Below are 21,095 nucleotides of genomic sequence, written 5' to 3' on the forward strand. Positions count from 1 at the left end.
AAAAAAAAACAAAAAAAACATCATACTCACCTACCAGCGCGCCCCAGGTGCTGGCACTGCTCGTTCTGGCCGCCGATGCCTGCCTGCAGTTCTTCCTGTACACAGCAGTCACATGGTACTGCTCATTAAGGTGATGAATATGCTCCATGCATATGGGAGTGGAGACATATCCATATTCATCACCTTAATGAGCGGTACCACGTGACCGCTGAGCACTGGAAGAGCTGCAGACGGGCACCGGCGGCTGGAACGAGATGCAGTGCCAGCACCGAGGGTGAGCAGGTAGGTGAGTATGATGTGTGCGCCGGCTCCTGGAACCCGCTGCTCTGCCGCCCCCCCTTCCCCCACCAGCTTTTTGTAACGTGACTTGTGTATAAGCCGAAAGGGGCGTTAGCTGCACAAACAAATGTGCTGTAAAACTCGGCTTATACAGTATGTACGGTGTATTAAAAGTGTGATGGGAGTGGTAGTGATATATAGTGAAATGATGGACTTGTATTCAGTGACTGCAAATTGATTGATATATGATAATCTGTAGTAACAGAACCTTAAAGCCTTTTTTTAATTTTTTACCTACTGTAAAATAGGGCAATATTAAACCCCACAGTGTAATTTTTTATATTAATAGAAAATACTGCATCCATAGCTTGTGAGTCATAGAAAGTATGATTCTTGCAACATAAGATGGGCAAGCCACATTTTTTACATCCTCAGGGTATGTGCACATGTTGTGGATGTTCTCTGCAGATCCGCAGCGTTTTTTTGCGCTGCAGATCCGCAATTGATTTACAGTACAATGTAAATAAGTGAGAAAAAAAAACAAACTGCAGATTGTGCGGAAAATTCCGTGCGGAAACGCTGCTGATTAAAAGAAGTAGCATGTCACTCCTTTTTTGCGGATTTGCAGCGTTTTTGTACCCATTCCATTATAGAAATCCGCAGGGGTAAAAAATGCGGAAAATCTGCAAAAAATCCGTAGCAAAATCGCGCAAAAACGCAGCGGATCCGCACAAAAAATGCGACAAATCCGCAGCTGCTTTTTCTGCCACGACATGCGGAATCCGCACCCGAAATTCCTAAAGCTAATCCGCAACATGTGCACATAGCCTCAAGAAAAATATCTTTAATATGCGAATTGTAAAAAAAAATGTTTAGTATACTTTGTTGTTGGAATAGTCCAATATTAGACCAGTACACATCACTCAAATACAGCAGTTAGTTACTACCGGTTACCATCTGTTTTTTTCCTAAAGAGAAAGGTTGAGGTCACTTGGACATTACTAAGGCTTTATAAACCTCAAAATACAGTTCAATACAGTCGTATCAGATGTCACAGTTTTATACACGTTTTCTGGGCAATTAGAGGCTTTTTAGTGTCATGATTCACAGAAAATATATTCACCATGAATCAAACCTTTCTGCAAAATTCTGAAATCCATCATTCCATTTCATTGCTCTTGTTTTGACTCTTATTTCATCTTTAAAGAGCTTAAAGGCTTTTGACAAATTTTCATATTTAAAATAATGGTGAGTTTTACTAATTTTTTGTAGGAAAAAATGAATCAAGATACAGAATTTCGTGAGGAGAATCTACAGGCAACAATAACAGACTTATTCCTTGCTGGAACAGAAACCACAAGTTTGACTCTGAGATACGGTTTTCTTATACTCATGAAATATCCAGAAATACAAGGTAATGATTTTAATGTATTTTTATATAATTTAATAAAGTCCTCTCATAGCATCATGGCACGAGTAGTGGTAGCACTTTAGCATTGCCCATCAAGGTCCATGGTAACTTTGGGGATCTTGTTAAAGATTTTGCATTGGAGCCTAGAAGTTTCATATTGAAAATTTTAATGCTATCTATATTTAATTTTCTTAATAAAAGAACATAAATATGATGCTGAATCATTTCACACAGACAAGACCTGAGTTGGGATAGTCAAGGAGTCTGAGGTCAAAATCCAAGAGGAAAGTTGTAAACAGAGGAAAGAGATAAAAGCATAGTCAGGTAACGGACCGAGGTCAAAATACCAAGAAGCTAGGAGATCAGAACACAAGGGTTAAACAGATGAATGGTCATAGCAATGTCCAAGGTTAGGCAACGAAAGATCATCTAGCAAAATATTAGGCACAGAGAAAACCAACCGCACTTAGATAAAGCTACGTTTGGCAGAGGTCTGGTACTAACAGCAAAGTTAAGTAGCCGAACAATCACCCTGGACAATGAACACCTAGAGAAAGCCAGCAGCTCTCAGTCTCAGAATGGGCAGCCAACCTGTCAACCAAAATGCCCACAGCTCAGCACACCCCTGCACCAGACTGGTCACTGAGCTGTCAAAGTAATGACAGCTTCAGCACCATGAACCTCAACCTTCTCTCTGTGTGACGCCATATTGTGTCTCTGCCTACAGTGCTTCTTGCATAAAATGGCTTGTGATGAAACATCATAAGTAGAGATGAGCGACCTTGACCTTTTTAGAGTCGAGCCGGGTTTCGCGAAAACCGACTATCTCAAAAGTCGAGTTGAGTGGAATCGGCCGATTATCGCGAAAAGTCGGGGATCGACCGAAACACGAAACCCAATGCAAGTCAATGGGGGAGCATAGTCGGCAGTGAGTAGAGGCCAGGAAAACATGTACAGAGCCCATTGTATTGGCAAAAACATCCATTCTTGCTACTGAAGCTTGTCAATCTTAATTTAGCTTATAATAATTGTAAGGCATTTGAAATTGGAGGTCATTTGGCTAAAGTTGTGGGGGGTACGGCTGGTTCAAGCAATTAGTGGGCCAAGGACATCTGGACCACGTCACGGCAGTGGAGCAGGGAGAGGTAAGTATTTCAACTTTGCAAGTGCTGTGATCCTGAGCAAGCAGGGGGGGCCCATTCGTTGGCATTGGCACCGGCACAGGGCCCCTCAAAGTACAGCGGTGTGTTTGCACGGCGGGGGCGCCTCCCACCGGCAGCAACACTTTTGCGTACTATGAGAGGCCCTGTGCCAGTGACGTCGCCAACGAGTATTCCTCCCCCCACCTGATGAAGGAACCTGCACCTTCATCTGCACCTTCCTCTTTGTCCCCGCGTAAGGTTGTATGGTATGCGGGAAGGGGGACCTGACTTTCAGCAGGGTCACAATCTTGCTGTGTAGCGTGCACGGGGAATGTTGCGTTATGGGTCAATGTACCAGCAGACTCATCTATCACTGGCTGGGCAATGGGCAGGATGAGGAGGAAACACAGATATAGGCCCAAAGACTAAAGTGGGCTAAATGCAGTTCAAAATTGGTAACAGGACTAACCAGGGGGCATTGTTTTGTTCAGTGGAGGACAACTGGAATGAGAGGCTGACACAGAGAGTAGGCCCAAATCTGTAAGTAGTCTAAATGCAGTTCAAAATTGGCAAGAGTAGTAAACAGGCGGCACAGCTTTGTTCACTGTAGGAGAACAGCAAGGAGCGGCAGACACAGATAGAAGGCCCCAACCCAACTAGTAGGCCCACTGCAGTTTTAAAATCCCGATAGACTGAAAACCAGATAATTGTAGGTCATTTTTTGTAAAGAGGACAGCTGTATTGAGTGGCGCAGCCAGACACTACAAGTAGGCCTTAAACCACAAAGTTGGCTCGACGCTGGTTTAAAAATGGTTACATGGGTACACGTTCTGCATTGTTGTGCTCAGTGGAGGACAATTGGAAGGGGGGACCGCAGAAAGACTTTGTAGGCGTAAAATTACAAAATAGGTTCTATGCAGCTTCGATTAAGTGGCAACCTGGAGAACACCTTGGAGCGGCAGACAACGTCTCTACGACCCAGACCCAAGTTGTAGGCCTAATGTAGTGTTGTTTCAACAACTATGTAAAACGAGCATGAAGATTGAAGCTATGGAGAGGAAACCTGGAGAACACCTTGGAGCGGAAGACACCGTCTCTACAACCCAGACCCAACTTGTAGGCCGAATGCAGTGTTGTTTTCAACAACTACTAAACAAGAGCTTTAAGAATGAAGCAATGGAGAGGCAACCTGGGGAACACCTTGGAGTGGAACACACCTTCTCTACACCCCTGACCCAACTTGTAGGCCGAATGCAGTGTTGTTTTCAACAACTACTAAACGAGAGCCAGAAGATTGAAGCAATGGAGAGGAAACCTGGGGAACACCTTGAAGTGGAACACACCTTCTCTACACCCCTGACCCAACTTGTAGGCCGAATGCAGTGTTGTTTTCAACAACTACTAAACAAGAGCTTTAAGATTGAAGCAATGGAGAGGCAGCCTGGGGAACACCTTGGAGTGGAACACACCTTCTCTACACCCCTGACCGAACTTGAAGTCCGAATGCAGTGTTGTTTTCAACAACTACTAAACGAGAGCCAGAAGATTGAAGCAATGGAGAGGAAACCTGGGGAACACCTTGGAGTGGAACACACCTTCTCTACACCCCTGACCCAACTTGTAGGCCGAATGCAGTGTTGTTTTCAACAACTACTAAACAAGAGCTTTAAGATTGAAGCAATGGAGAGGCAACCTGGGGAACACCTTGGAGTGGAACACACCGTCTCTACACCCCATACCCAATTTGTAGGCCTAATGCAGTGTAGTTTTCAACAACTACTAAACGAGAGTCGGAAGACCCAAGCAATGGAGAGGAAACCTGGGGCAGACCTTGGAGCGGCAGACACCGTTAGTAGGCCCTACCAAAGTAGTAGCCCCAATGCAGTTTTCAAATTCCTAGAGGCTGAAAACAAGACTATTGACGCTCTGCTTTTTTCAAAGGAGGACAGCTGTATTGAGTGGCGCAGACAGACACAGGTAGTAGGCCTTAAACACAACATTTGGCTCAATGCAGTTTAAAATTGGTTCCAGGGGTACACGGGCAGCAGTGGTGTGGTCAGCGGAGAAAAATTTGAATTAGGGACTGCAGACAGACTTTGTAGGCTGTCCTCTGTGGACCATGCATCCAACACATTAACCCAGTGCGCCGTAATGGACACGTAACTTTTTGTGGACATGCCTACTGGTCCATGCGTCTCTTGTCAGGTGCACCTTTCTACTGTTTGATTGCCTGAGTGCTATGACAATGCAGACTTTTTCTTGCCGGTGGAGGGCTGGGATGGCTTTTCTCGCAAAAGAAATGTCGACTGGGTAGCTTGAACCGTGGTACAGCGTAGTTCATCTGGGCTTTCTAAATATAAAACAAAGAAAAAAAAGGAGGCTCCATGCACTTTCAGCTGGGTTCCAGGGGTACACGGCCAGCATTGGTCTGGTCAGTGGAGGCCTAGTGGAAGGAGGGACCGCAGACAGGCTTCGAAGTCCTAACATCATAAAATTGGGCTGTAGGCACTTTAAAATTGGTTCCAGGGGTACACGGGCAGCAGTAGACAGGTCAGTGGAGGCCTAGTGGAAGGAGGGACCGCAGACAGGCTTCGAAGGCCTAACATAATAAAATTGGGCTGTAGGCACTTTGAATTCTCTTGCAGGGGTACACAGGCAGTGGGCACCATTGGTGTTGTCAGCGGCGGCCGAATGTAATGAGTGTCTGCCAGTTAGTAGTCCCAAAAAATACATACATGTTAATGTCTCGCATTACAACAAAAAGAAAAACCAAAAGGGTGCAATCATTAGGTACAGGGGTGGGCTCCTCTGCGTAGTTTCAGAACTAGTAATTTGGCACAAAGAATTTACTTGGGTAAATATAGGACACTGCCCCTGACTATGTTAAGTACCATCATACATGTCAACACAATGGTATTGTCAGTGGCAGGAATTTACGGATGTCAGCGCATAGACTAAACATAGGTGGAACTGTGAGAGATAATTGTGCAAGTGGTAGAGCAATGTTTGAGCTGGGGGTGGGGGAACTCTCTTGTGGCCGGCGGTACATGCCCATTGCCCCTCATGTTACAACAGTGTGTCTGACATTGGGTGTGCACCACCACCGCCAGAGACACTTTATTGTACTATGAGGGACCCAGTGGCAGTGACGTAGACCAAAAGCGGGCACACCCACCTCTTCAGACAAACAGCACTCTCACGGGTGCTTGCGCCAAGTGGCGATACCACGGCCCCGTGTGGGGAGTTTGGCCATTTAGGGAGGTGTAAACATGTCGTATGCTGGACAATCAGCTGCTGCAAATTACGAGATTGGTAAAGTCATTCAGAGTAGTCCACAGGCAATACCTTTTCATAGGAAAGCTAAGTGTCGGCCGGGCAAGGTGGGGCAAAAGAATTCGAAATCCAGTTGTGGTTCATTTTAATGAAGGTTAGATCATCAACATTTTGGGTAGCCAGACGAGTCCTTTTTTCGGTTAATATTGAACCTGCAGCACTGAATTCTCTTTCTGATAGGACACTAGCTGCCGGGCAAGCAAGCTCCTGCAATGCATATTCTGCCAATTCTGGCCAGGTGTCTAATTTGGATGCCCAGTAATCAAATGGGAATGACGGTTGAGGTAGAACATCGATAAGGGATGAAAAATAGTTAGTAACCATACTGGACAAATGTTGTCTCCTGTCACTTTCAATTGATGCAGCAGTACCTGTCCTGTCTGCGGTCATAGCAAAATCACTCCACAACCTGGTCAGAAAACCCCTCTGTCCAACGCCACTTCGGATTTCTGCACCTCTAACACTTCTGGTCTGCTGCCCCCTGCTGCTCGTGTGAGAACGATCACGGGCGCTGTGTGCTGGGAATGCCTGAAGCAAACGGTCAACAAGAGTTGATTGTTTGGTTGCTAATATTAGTTCCAAGTTGTCATGTGGCATAATATTTTGCAATTTGCCTTTATAGCGAGGATCAAGGAGGCAGGCCAACCAGTAATCGTCATCGTTCATCATTTTCGTAATGCGTGTGTCCCTTTTGAGGATACGTAAGGCATAATCCGCCATGTGTGCCAAAGTTCCAGTTGTCAAATCTGCGGTTGTGCTTGGTTGAGGGGCAGTTTCAGGCAAATCTACGTCACTTGTGTCACTCAGAAACCCAGAACCCGGCCTTGCCACGCCACCAATTTCCAGTGGCCCCGGAGAAGCTTCCTCATTAATAAAATACTCATCCCCATCATCCTCCTCCTCCTGTTCGCCCGCTACCTCGTCCTGTACACTGCCCTGACCAGACAATGGCTGACTGTCGTCAAGGCTTTCCTCTTCCTCGGCTGCAGATGCCTGCTCCTTTATGTGCGTCAAACTTTGCATCAGCAGACGCATTAGGGGGATGCTCATGCTTATTATGGCGTTGTCTGCACTAACCAGCCATGTGCATTCCTCAAAACACTGAAGGACTTGACACATGTCTTGTATCTTTGACCACTGCACACCTGACAACTCCATGTCTGCCATCCTACTGCCTGCCCGTGTATGTGTATCCTCCCACAAAAACATAACAGCCCGCCTCTGTTCGCACAGTCTCTGAAGCATGTGCAGTGTTGAGTTCCACCTTGTTGCAACGTCTATGATTAGGCGATGCTGGGGAAGGTTCAAAGACCGCTGATAGGTCTGCATACGGCTGGAGTGTACGGGCGAACGGCGGATATGTGAGCAAAGTCCACGCACTTTGAGGAGCAGGTCGGATAACCCCGGATAACTTTTCAGGAAGCACTGCACCACCAGGTTTAAGGTGTGAGCCAGGCAAGGAATGTGTTTCAGTTGGGAAAGGGAGATGGCAGCCATGAAATTCCTTCCGTTATCACTCACTACCTTGCCTGCCTTAAGATCTACTGTGCCCAGCCACGACTGCGTTTCTTGTTGCAAGAACTCGGACAGAACTTCCGCGGTGTCTGTTGTCGCCCAAACACTTCATAGCCAATACAGCCTGCTGACGCTTGCCAGTAGCTGCCCCATAATGGGACAATTGGTGTGCAAAAGTGCCAGCTGCGGATGGAGTGGTTTGGCGACTGCGGTCTGTGGACGAGCTCTCGCTTCTGCAGAAGGACGAAGAGGAGGAGGAGGGGGTGCGCACACCTACAGCCAACTGTTTCCTAGACCGTGAGCTAGGCAGAACTGTCCCGAAATTGATGTCCACTGTGGACCCTACATCCACCACATTCACCCAGTGTGCCGTGATGGACACGTAACGTCCCTGGCCATGCCTACTGGTCCATGGATCTGTTGTCAGGTGCACCTTTGTACTCACAGATTGCCTGAGTGCATGGACGATGCGCTCTTTAACATGCTGGTGGAGGGCTGGGATGGCTTCTCGAAAAGAAGTGTCGACTGGGTAGCTCGTAGCGTGGTACAGCGTAGTCCATCATGGCTTTGAAAGCTTCATTTTCAACTAACCGGTAGGGCATCATCTCTAACGAGATTAGTCTAGCTATGTGGGCATTCAAACCCTGTGTACGCGGATACGAGGATAAGTAATTCCTTTTTCTAACCAGAGTCTCATGTAGGGTGAGCTGGACTGGACAGCTGGAGATCGTGGAACTAGCGGGTGTGCCGGTGGACATGGCAGACTGAGAGACGGTTGGAGACGGTATTGTTTCCGCCTGTGCCCTAGATGCAGTGTTTCCTACTACGAAACTGGTGATTCCCTGACCCTGACTGGTTTGGCCTGGCAAAGAAACCTGCACAGATACTGCAGGTGGTGTGGAAAATGGTGGCCTTACAGTGACGGCAGGGATGTAGTGTTGCTGACTAGCTTCCTTGGCCAAGGGTGCTACAAGGGGACGTTTGGTAGTTAGTCCAGGCTTGCAAATGCATGGTGGTTAAATGTCTATGCATGCAACTTGTATTGAGACTTTTCAGATTCTGACCTCTGCTTAAGGTAGTTGAACATTTTTGACAGATGACTTTGCGCTGATCAATTGGATGTTGTTTAAAAAAATGCCAGACTGCACTCTTTCTAGCATCGGATCCCTTTTCAGGCATTGCAGACTGAGCTTTAACCGGATGGCCACGCTGTCCTCCAACAGTTTTTGGCTTTGCCACGTGTTTTGTCCCATCTACGGGCCTGGCAGATGGAACCTGTTGCAATGTTGATGTCTGCTGCGGCCCCTCCTCCTCCGCTTCAGAACTACTGCCGCCTGCACCCTGTTCCCCCAATGGCTGCCAATCGGGGTCAACAACTGGGTCATCTATAACCTCCTCTTCTAGCTCGTGCACAACTTCCTCTGTGTCACCGTGTAAGTCGGTGGTAGAGCGTTCGTGACGGGGCAACATAGTCTCATCAGGGTCTGATTCTGGATCAGTACCCTGCGAGGGCAATGTTGTGGTCTGAGTCAAAGGACCAGCATAGTAGTCTGGCTGTGGCTGTGCATCAGTGCACTCCATGTCAGATTCAACTTGTAATGGGCATAGCCTGTTAACTGTTTCACTTTCTAAGCCAGGGACGGTATGTGTAAAGAGCTCCATGGAGTAACCCGTTGTGTCGCCTGCTGCATCCTTCTCTGTTGTTGTTTTTGCTGAAGAGGACAAGGAAGCGACTTGTCCCTGACCGTGAACATCCACTAACGACGCGCTGCTTTTACATTTACCAGTTTCAAAAGAGGAGGCAAAAGAGCTAGAGGCTGAGTCTGCAAGGTAAGCCAAAACTTGCTCTTGCTGCTCCGGCTTTAAAAGCAGTTTTCCTACTCCCAGAAAAGGGAGCATTCGAGGCCTTCTGTAGCCAGACGACGAACCTGGCTCCACAGCTCCAGACTTAGGTGCAATATTTTTTTTCCCACGACCACCTGATGCTCCACTACCACTACCACTCCAATAACAAATCTGCAGGTGGTTGGGCATTTAGGAAATAGCGACCACAATATTGTGCAGTTTCACCTGTCTTTCACTAAGGGGACTTGTCAGGGAGTCACAAAAACACTGAACTTTAGGAAGGCAAAGTTTGAACAGCTTAGAGATGCCCTTAATCTGGTAGACTGGGACAATATCCTCAGAAATAAGAATACAGATAATAAATGGAAAATGTTTAAGAACATCCTAAATAGGCAGTGTAAGCGGTTTATACCTTGTGGGAATAAAAGGACTAGAAATAGGAAAAACCCAATGTGGCTAAACAAAGAAGTAAGACAGGCAATTAACAGTAAAAAGAAAGCATTTGCACTACTAAAGCAGGATGGCACCATTGAAGCTCTAAAAAACTATAGGGAGAAAAATACTTTATCTAAAAAACTAATTAAAGCTGCCAAAAAGGAAACAGAGAAGCACATTGCTAAGGAGAGTAAAACTAATCCCAAACTGTTCTTCAACTATATCAATAGTAAAAGAATAAAAACTGAAAATGTAGGCCCCTTAAAAAATAGTGAGGAAAGAATGGTTGTAGATGACGAGGAAAAAGCTAACATATTAAACACCTTCTTCTCCACGGTATTCACGGTGGAAAATGAAATGCTAGGTGAAATCCCAAGAAACAATGAAAACCCTATATTAAGGGTCACCAATCTAACCCAAGAAGAGGTGCGAAACCGGCTAAATAAGATTAAAATAGATAAATCTCCGGGTACGGATGGCATACACCCACGAGTACTAAGAGAACTAAGTAATGTAATAGATAAACCATTATTTCTTATTTTTAGTGACTCTATAGCGACAGGGTCTGTTCCGCAGGACTGGCGCATAGCAAATGTGGTGCCAAAATTCAAAAAGGGCTCTAAAAGTGAACCTGGAAATTATAGGCCAGTAAGTCTAACCTCTATTGTTGGTAAAATATTTGAAGGGTTTCTGAGGGATGTTATTCTGGATTATCTCAATGAGAATAACTGTTTAACTCCATATCAGCATGGGTTTATGAGAAATCGCTCCTGTCAAACCAATCTAATCAGTTTTTATGAAGAGGTAAGCTATAGGCTGGACCACGGTGAGTCATTGGACGTGGAATATCTCGATTTTTCCAAAGCGCTTGATACCGTGCCGCACAAGAGGTTGGTACACAAAATGAGAATGCTTGGTCTGGGGGAAAATGTGTGTAAATGGGTTAGTAATTGGCTAAGTGATAGAAAGCAGAGGGTGGTTATAAATGGTATAGCCTCTAACTGGGTCGCTGTGACCAGTGGGGTACAGCAGGGGTCAGTATTGGGACCTGTTCTCTTCAACATATTCATTAATGATCTGGTAGAAGGTTTACACAGTAAAATATTGATATTTGCAGATGATACAAAACTATGTAAAGCAGTTAATACAAGAGAAGATAGTATTCTGCTACAGATGGATCTGGATAAGTTGGAAACTTGGGCTGAAAGGTGGCAGATGAGGTTTAACAATGATAAATGTAAGGTTATACACATGGGAAGAAGGAATCAATATCACCATTACACACTGAACGGGAAACCACTGGGTAAATCTGACAGGGAGAAGGACTTGGGGATCCTAGTTAATGATAAACTTACCTGGAGCAGCCAGTGCCAGGCAGCAGCTGCCAAGGCAAACAGGATCATGGGGTGCATTAAAAGAGGTCTGGATACACATGATGAGAGCATTATACTGCCTCTGTACAAATCCCTAGTTAGACCGCACATGGAGTACTGTGTCCAGTTTTGGGCACCGGTGCTCAGGAAGGATATAATGGAACTAGAGAGAGTACAAAGGAGGGCAACAAAATTAATAAAGGGGATGGGAGAACTACAATACCCAGATAGATTAGCGAAATTAGGATTATTTAGTCTAGAAAAAAGATGACTGAGGGGCGATCTAATAACCATGCATAAGTATATAAGGGGACAATACAAATATCTCGCTGAGGATCTGTTTATACCAAGGAAGGTGACGGGCACAAGGGGGCATTCTTTGCGTCTGGAGGAGAGAAGGTTTTTCCACCAACATAGAAGAGGATTCTTTACTGTTAGGGCAGTGAGAATCTGGAATTGCTTGCCTGAGGAGGTGGTGATGGCAAACTCAGTCGAGGGGTTCAAGAGAGGCCTGGATGTCTTCCTGGAGCAGAACAATATTGTATCATACAATTATTAGGTTCTGTAGAAGGACGTAGATCTGGGTATTTATTATGATGGAATATAGGCTGAACTGGATGGACAAATGTCTTTTTTCGGCCTTACTAACTATGTTACTATGTTACTATGTTACTATGTTACCATCATTACCAGCTGACAATGAACGCCCACGGCCACGACCTCTTCCACCAGACATCCTCATTGTTTTCAAAACTTAACCAAAGTAACGGTATTTGTTGCTGTAAAACAACTTACACGGTGAGCTATAACTTCAGTATGATTAGATATACCCACCTGGGGTGAGACCGCAAGGAAAATCAGGCACAATGTTACACACTCTGTTTTCGGTGGCACCAAATGAGAGAGATGCCACACACGCAGGACTGTCACTCAAGCAGAAATGTCAATATTGATCTCCCACTTTTTTTTGAGATTTGTTCAGGGAGAATTTAGAAACCAAATAAAAAAAAAAAAAAATAGGCTTTCTATGGCCCACTATTTGAGAGAGAGAGATGGCACACCCAGGAGTCAAGACTGGCACACAAGCAGAAACGGCAATATTAATCTCCCACTGATTTTTTTTTTTATTTTTTCAGGGAGAATTTAGAAACCCCCAAAAAAAAAAATTAATAGGCTTTCTATGGCCCACTATTTGAGAGAGAGATGGCACACTCAGGACTGGCACACAAGCCCAAAGGCCAATATTAATCTCCCACTGTTTTTTTTTTTTCAGGGAGAATTTATAAACCCAACAAAAAAAAAACTGAAAAATAAAAAGGCTTTCTATGGCCCACTATGTGAGAGAGATGGCACACACAGGGATGGCACTCTAGCAGAAATGCCAATCTTAATCTCTCACAACTTATTTTTTTAGGGAGAAAAAAAAAAAAACAGGGACTGTCCTACAATTACTATCTTCCTGCAGTAATCTCAGCCAGGTATGGCAGGCAGCAATAAGGAGTGGACTGATGCACAAATTAAATAAAAAGTGTGGACAAACAAACAAGATAGCTGTGCAGAAAGGAAGAAACAACAGGATTTGTGCTTTGAAAAAAGCAGTTGGTTTGCACAGCGGCGTACACACAGCAATGCAGCTATCAGGGAGCCTTCTAGGGCAGCCCAATGAGCTACAGCGCTGAGGGAAAAAAAAAAGTAGCTTCCACTGTCCCTGCAAACAAAAGGTGGTGTTGGACAGTGGAAATCGCTACAGCACAAGCGGTTTGGTGGTTAATGGACCCTGCCTAACGCTATCCCTGCTTCTGACGAAGCGGCAGCAACCTCTCCCTAGGCTCAGATCAGCAGCAGTAACATGGCGGTTGGCGGGAACACCCCTTTATAGCCCCTGTGACGCCGCAGACAGCAAGCCAATCACTGCAATGCCCTTCTCTAAGATGGTGGGGACCAGGACCTATGTCATCACGCTGCCCACACTCTGCGTTTACCTTCATTGGCTGAGAAATGGCGCTTTTCGCGTCATTGAAACGCGACTTTGGCGCGAAAGTCGCGTACCGCATGGCCGACCCCACACAGGGGTCGGGTCGGGTTTCATGAAACCCGACTTTGCCAAAAGTCGTCTACTTTTGAAAATGAACGATCCGTTTCGCTCAACCGTAATCATAAGAAATTTAATCTCAAGAATTTTATTTAAATCCACAAAAAATATTTCTATGGAATTGGAACAAGGAATAGTGTTGAGCGATACTTTCCGATATCGGGAAGTATCGGTATCGGACTGGATCGGCCGATATTCAAAAAATATCGGATATCGCCGGTACCGATACCAATGCAAGTCAATGGGACGAAAATATCGGAATTAAAATAAACCCTTTCTTTCCTTGTAGGTTCATTCTACATGAAGGAAAACAACTAAGAATAATGTATGATGTATTGGGGGAGGTGGCTAAGACATTAAAGGCATAGAGGTTTAGCCCAATCAAATAGAATAGCATGATTTTTTTTTTTTTTAAGACGTTCGGAGTTACAAAGATATTGACTATGTTAAGATTTTTTTTTATTTTGTCAGATATTGATGTTTCACTACTTCCACGCCCTTCACCTTTTTTTTTTTACTTTTCCCACACTTTCTTCTTCATCATCATCAACATCTTTGACATCAACTTCTTCACCTTATTCATCTTCTTCTTCTTCATCTTCTACCTATTTTTTTTTGTTACATTCTCCATATTCTTTTATTCAACTATTATTCTTCATATTCTACTTCTTCATCATATTCTTATTTGTGACAGGCATTCCTGTAGTTGTTATCTATAAAAGTTTGAAGATTACACCTTACGTTCTGCCTGTCACAAAAGAGTTACATTTGTCCATGTTCAGTTTGGCCTGCAGCATCAGGCTTTATCCAGGGGCACCACGAGGAGGAACGGACTCACCCCCATACTCTGCTTAGTCTTCTTCTGCTTATAATTTAGATAATATCTTTTGCTCTGATATTAAGTGTTATGATTAATGTTCTTCTGCTCTTTGTTCTGCAGCCTCTTGTTCTTCTGCTTCTCGGTCTTCCATGTCGTCGTCTCCAGGTTCGTTGTCTCCAGGATCGTCGTCTCCGGAGTCGTCGTCGTCGTGGTGGTCTTCAGGGTCATCGTCTCCAGGGTCATCGTCATCTCAGTGATTGTCGTCTCTGGTGTCGTCGTCATCTTAGGGGTGGTCTCCCGGGTCGTCGTCTTTAGGGTCTTGAACTTGGAAATGTAGCAGAAGGTACAAGAAGGCTGAGAAAATGCTGAGAACCAGCTGAAGGAACTGGAACTCGGATGGCTACCCAAAGGTCCAAGAGCCAATGGAACTACCGAGGACCAGCTGACGTTACTGGAACCCGGTTACTAAGCAGGAGGTACTCGTGCCAGAAAGCACCAAGGGGGTTGCTGTGTGTCATTCAAAAGGAAAGTCACACCTCAGGGACGGTTTCATGGTCTTCGACGTGTGCAAGTTGAAAAAGTGAGCCACCTTGTACAAATGCAGAATTACTGCTGTAAAAGATGGCTGTTATATATACAAATGCCTGGGGGGGGCAGGGTCCCTTTAATTTCAGTTCAGGTGTCTGCATGGCGTTTGCAGGACACGATGCCGGCTACACAGCAGGGGAACAGCTGGCGTTGCTGAACCCCACTGACACATTGGCTGGTGTTTTGCTCTGTGCAGCTAGCACTTCCGGGCACCAACTGGCAGTGTAAGAGCCCAGGGTCAGCAGGAGGAGGAGAGGAACAGAGTGTAGGCCGAAGCCTGCACTGGCGGCAGGTTTGTGACTGCGTGGCGTTTGCAGGACACGATGCCAGCTACACAGCAGGGGAACAGCTGGCGTTGCTGAACCCCACTGACACATTGGCGGGTGTTTTGCTCTGTGCAGCTAGCACTTCCGGGCACGAACTGGTGGTGTAAGAGCCCAGGGTCAGCAGGAGGAGGAGAGGAGCAGAGTGTAGGCCGAAGCCTGCACTGGTGGCAGCTTTAGGTCTGTTGTGCCACTGTGGCTTGTGCTGGACACATTGCCGACTACACAGCAGGGGAACAGCTGGCGTTGCTGAACCCCACTGACACATTGGCGGGTGTTTTTCTCTGTGCAGCCAGCACTTCCGGGCACCAACTGGCGGTGTTAGAGCCAAGGGTCTGCAGGAGGAGCAGAGTGTAGGCCGAAGCCTAATTGAACCAATTTCAAAGGTAACCTTTAACCCACCCTCAGCTGTTACAAACTAGAAGAGCCACACCTTGTGCAGCAGAATTACTGCACAAGTAAAAGGTTGCTCTTTACATTTTGCTCCTTGCACACGCTGAATGAAACACGTATACAATTTAGCCCCTTATACAGTCAATCTGTCTTGGAGGCGTGACTTGCCTTCTTAATGAGACGCAGCACAGCGGTCCAAAAATCCCACCTTGCTGCTGGGTGCAGCCTCCTGAGTGTCGTTATTTGCTGTACAGGAGTCTGCGCTTTTGTTTTATCCCTTGGCCATGCGCTGTTAGCGCTGCCCATCTTCTGACCTCTTTCATGTCGGCCGTTGTGGTTAGCGATACCCACGAATCCCAGATCCACAGTGTCTTTTCAAAAATTCACACTGCGGGGCTGGGATTCATGGCCTTGCGCAGTAAATATGTTCGCCTCTCACACATGTCCTTACACCTGCTTCAGACTGGGCGGCGTCAGCTGATCCCTTATTGCATGCCATGGCCATGAAGCCGCACAGTCTGAAGAAGGCGGAAGGAGATGAGTGAAGACAGGCGAAGATATGCACTGCTCATGCCCATCAATCACACCCTCGCAGTCAAAATAAATAAGACACCGGGGGGCGTTGTGTCGGGCAGGGCGGACGCACAGGCGCAGCCAGCCAACCAATGATGTCAGCAGACGGGCAGCGCTACCAAAGGGGTTGATGCGTGTCATTAAAAAGGAAAGTCACACCTCGAGGACGGTTTCATGGTCTCAGGGGACACATTTTTTACGTGTTGAGTTCGACGTGTGCAAGGAAAAAAAGTGAGCCACCTTGTACAAAGGCAGCATTACTGCTGTACAAGGTGGCTGTTATACATACAAAGGCCTGGGGGGGGCAGGGTCCCTTTAATTTCAGTTCAGGTGTCTGCGTGGCGTTTGCAGGACACGATGCAAGCTACACAGCAGGGGAACAGCTGGCGTTGCTGAACCCCACTGACACATTGGCTGGTGTTTTTCTCTGTGCCGCTAGCACTTCCGGGCACCAACTGGCGGTGTTAGAGCCCAGGGTCAGCAGGAGGAGGAGAGGAGCAGAGTGTAGGCCGAAGCCTGCATTGGTGGCAGTTTTAGGTCTGTTGTGTCTGTGTGGCATTTGCAGGACACGATGCCGGCTACACAGCAGGGGAACAGCTGGCGTTGCTGAACCCCACTGACACATTGGCGGGTGTATTTCTTTGTGCAGCTAGCACTTCCGGGCACCAACTGGCGGTGTTAGAGCCCAGGGTCTGCAGGAGGAGCAGAGTGTAGGCCGAAGCCTGCACTGGAGCAAGTTGAAAGGGAACCTTTAACCCCCCCCCAGGCGTTTGTTGCTGAAAGAACCATCTTGTACAGCACTAATGCTGCAAAAGGAAAAGGTGGCTCTTTTAATTATGCTCCTTGCAAACGATTAACTAGACACTCATGTAATGTGTCCCCCTGGGATCCATGGGCATTCGCTTTGCATATCCTCGCCTCTCACTCCCCTCTTTCCGGCTTCTTCAGACAGTGCGGCGTCACGGCCATGGCATGCTATTAGGGATCAGCTGACGCTGCAAAGTCTGAAGAGGTCAAAAAGAGGGAAGTGAGAGGCGAGGATATGCACTGCGCATGCCCATGGATCCCAGGTCAGCAGTGGGATTACATTAGACAACACTGCGAGGTGGGATCTCGGGCAGCGTGGATGCACAGGTGCAGCCAGCCCAACACCAAATGATGTCAGAAGATGGGCAGCGCTAACTGTGCATGGCCAAGGGATAACATAACAGCGCAGGGTCCGTGACAGAATCAAACAACGCTGAGGAGCCGGCACATGGAACCAAGGGGGTAGGAATGACGGCTGTGCTGCGTCACATAACAAAGGAAAGTCCCACCTCCAGGACGGTTTAATGGTGTGAGGAGACACATTTCATAAGTGTTAGGTTCAGCATGTGCAAGGAGCACAACGAAAATAGGCACCTTTTCCTTGTGCAGCATTACTGCTGCACAAGGTTGCTCTTTCAGTAACAAACGCCTTGGGGAGGGGGGGACAGGTTCCCTTAAATTTTAGTTGTGCCAGTGTGGCGGTCACATGACACGTTGCCGGATACACAGCAGGGGAGCAGCAGGCGTGACTGAAACCCCCCACTAACACATTTGGCGAGGTGTTTGACTCTGTGCAAACAGCACTTCCGGGCAGCAACCAGCAATGTTGGAGCCCAGGGACAACAGGAGGAGCAGAGTGTAGGCCGAAGCCTGCACTGTAGGCATGTAAATGTCTGTTAGTTTGCCAGCGTGGCGATCGCATGACATGTTGCCGGATACACAACTGGGAATCAGCTGACGTTACTGAACCCCAATAACAGAGGAGCGACTGTTGACTGTGTGGACAGCACTTCCAGGCACCAACTAGCGGTGTTAGGGCCCAGGGACAGCACGAGTAGCAGAGGAACAGAGTGTAGGCCGAAGCCTTATTGGAGCAAGTTGAAAGGGAACCTTTAACCCGCCCAAGGCGTTTGTAGCTGAAAGAGCCATCTTGTGCAGCACTAAGGATGCAAAAGGAAAAGGTTGCTCTTTTAATTATGCTCTATCAGGAGAAACCACCAGGTGGCACTCCCCAGTGGTTTATGCTGCCCTGACAGTGAGAACCCAGAGTCTCAGACAGCCTGTGACAGCTATACTCACAGCGCCCGAGAGCTGGGCAAGAAAACACCGTAACAGCTGAGCTGGAGTGAGCAGAACGCCAGGTAGTGAATGTACTGAAAGGACCTGTGGTCACGTGACAACAGGGGGCGGGGCTTAGTGTCCTGTAGCAGGAGTATGCAGGATACTACAGGAACAAAGGGTACAGGAGAAGGGAAAGGGAGTCACTGGACACCAGGGAAAGGATGAGGCAGAGGGAGGCGCAATCCAAGACAAGCCGAGGTCAATAAAGGGGAGCGGAAACGCAGTACACAAGGAGCAAGGAAATAAAGAATAGTCAGGGACGTGGCAGGAGTCAGAAAACCAGAGAAGCAGATACACAGTACAGAATCAAAAGGCAAAATCACACCAGGGAACAGAACCGAGTCAGAACCATACAAGCAAACTAGAATACTGGCACAAGGCACAAGCAAACAGAGGTCAACACACTCAGCCAATAGCAAAAGTATAACTGACAGAGATTGAAGCTTCCCAGGACTATAAGAAGCTCACCCCGAACCAAAGAGAGGCCAATAACAAGCCCCAGGTGTGCAGGTCAGAGCCTGCACTGATCAACACATTAACCCCTGGCGTGCAGGTGAAATCCTGCACTGGGATTATGACAGTACCCCCCTCTCAACGGGGGCCTCTGGACCCCCAGGCTTCCCTGGGTACCTGGCATGAAAAGCCCGAACCAGACGATCCACATGTACCGAGTGAGCAGAGACCCATGAACGATCCTCCGGTCCATATCCCTTCCAGTGGACCAGGTACTGCAAGGAGCGGCGCACTCGCCGAGAGTCCACAATATGTCTGACCTCGTACTCCCAGTGACCCTCCACTAACACTGGAGGAACAACAGACTCTGTGTCCTCCTTGACAGACCCCATGGGTTTCAACAAAGATTTATGGAACACATTAGATATTTTTAAGGACGTGGGAAGACACAACCTATATGCCACTGGATTGACTATCTCCACAATCTCGTACGAACCGATGAACTTCGGTCCCAATTTAGCTGATGGTACCTTTAAATTGATGTTACGTGTGGAGAGCCAAACTTTCTCTCCCACCTGAAACATGTGTCCCAGGGCTCTCTTCCTGTCCGCAAAATATTTATACCTCCCCTGGGCCCAAGAGATATTACGCTGGACTTCAGCCCAGATATTTTTTAACCGTTGAACAGACCCCTCAGCTCCTGGACAGCCGGAATCCAATCGAGAAAATTCCCCAAAATGTTGATTAAACCCATAATTGATCAGGAATGGGGACATGGCACTAAATAGGCAGTGTAAGCGGTTTATACCTTGTGGGAATAAAAGGACTAGAAATAGGAAAAACCCAATGTGGCTAAACAAAGAAGTAAGACAGGCAATTAACAGTAAAAAGAAAGCATTTGCACTACTAAAGCAGGATGGCACCATTGAAGCTCTAAAAAACTATAGGGAGAAAAATACTTTATCTAAAAAACTAATTAAAGCTGCCAAAAAGGAAACAGAGAAGCACATTGCTAAGGAGAGTAAAACTAATCCCAAACTGTTCTTCAACTATATCAATAGTAAAAGAATAAAAACTGAAAATGTAGGCCCCTTAAAAAATAGTGAGGAAAGAATGGTTGTAGATGACGAGGAAAAAGCTAACATATTAAACACCTTCTTCTCCACGGTATTCACGGTGGAAAATGAAATGCTAGGTGAAATCCCAAGAAACAATGAAAACCCTATATTAAGGGTCACCAATCTAACCCAAGAGGAGGTGCGAAACCGGCTAAATAAGATTAAAATAGATAAATCTCCGGGTCCGGATGGCATACACCCACGAGTACTAAGAGAACTAAGTAATGTAATAGATAAACCATTATTTCTTATTTTTAGTGACTCTATAGCGACAGGGTCTGTTCCGCAGGACTGGCGCATAGCAAATGTGGTGCCAATATTCAAAAAGGGCTCTAAAAGTGAACCTGGAAATTATAGGCCAGTAAGTCTAACCTCTATTGTTGGTAAAATATTTGAAGGGTTTCTGAGGGATGTTATTCTGGATTATCTCAATGAGAATAACTGTTTAACTCCATATCAGCATGGGTTTATGAGAAATCGCTCCTGTCAAACCAATCTAATCAGTTTTTATGAAGAGGTAAGCTATAGACTGGACCACGGTGAGTCATTGGACGTGGTATATCTCGATTTTTCCAAAGCGTTTGATACCGTGCCGCACAAGAGGTTGGTACACAAAATGAGAATGCTTGGTCTGGGGGAAAATGTGTGTAAATGGGTTAGTAACTGGCTTAGTGATAGAAAGCAGAGGGTGGTTATAAATGGTATAGTCTCTAACTGGGTCGCTGTGACCAGTGGGGTACCGCAGGGGTCAGTATTGGGACCTGTTCTCTTCAACATATTCATTAATGATCTGGTAGAAGGTTTACACAGTAAAATATCGATATTTGCAGATGATACAAAACTATGTAAAGCAGTTAATACAAGAGAAGATAGTATTCTGCTACAGATGGATCTGGATAAGTTGGAAACTTGGGCTGAAAGGTGGCAGATGAGGTTTAACAATGATAAATGTAAGGTTATACACATGGGAAGAGGGAATCAATATCACCATTACACACTGAACGGGAAACCACTGGGTAAATCTGACAGGGAGAAGGACTTGGGGATCCTAGTTAATGATAAACTTACCTGGAGCAGCCAGTGCCAGGCAGCAGCTGCCAAGGCAAACAGGATCATGGGGTGCATTAAAAGAGGTCTGGATACACATGATGAGAGCATTATACTGCCTCTGTACAAATCCCTAGTTAGACCGCACATGGAGTACTGTGTCCAGTTTTGGGCACCGGTGCTCAGGAAGGATATAATGGAACTAGA

At 46.4% G+C, this 21,095-nt stretch overlaps 1 protein-coding gene across 1 annotated transcript in view; it reads left to right on the forward strand.

Moving 5' to 3' along the window:
• The window catches only part of LOC138661765 (cytochrome P450 2H2-like), a 170,843-nt gene that overhangs the window by 62,087 nt on the left and 87,661 nt on the right, over window positions 1–21,095 (forward strand). The window contains exon 5 of the mRNA XM_069746663.1: window positions 1,552–1,693. Coding sequence (XP_069602764.1) covers window positions 1,552–1,693 — 142 coding nt within the window. The remainder of the gene's footprint in view (window positions 1–1,551; window positions 1,694–21,095) is intronic.

Source organism: Ranitomeya imitator, chromosome 2 (assembly GCF_032444005.1).
Source record: "Ranitomeya imitator isolate aRanImi1 chromosome 2, aRanImi1.pri, whole genome shotgun sequence".
NCBI classification, from domain to species: domain Eukaryota; kingdom Metazoa; phylum Chordata; class Amphibia; order Anura; family Dendrobatidae; genus Ranitomeya; species Ranitomeya imitator.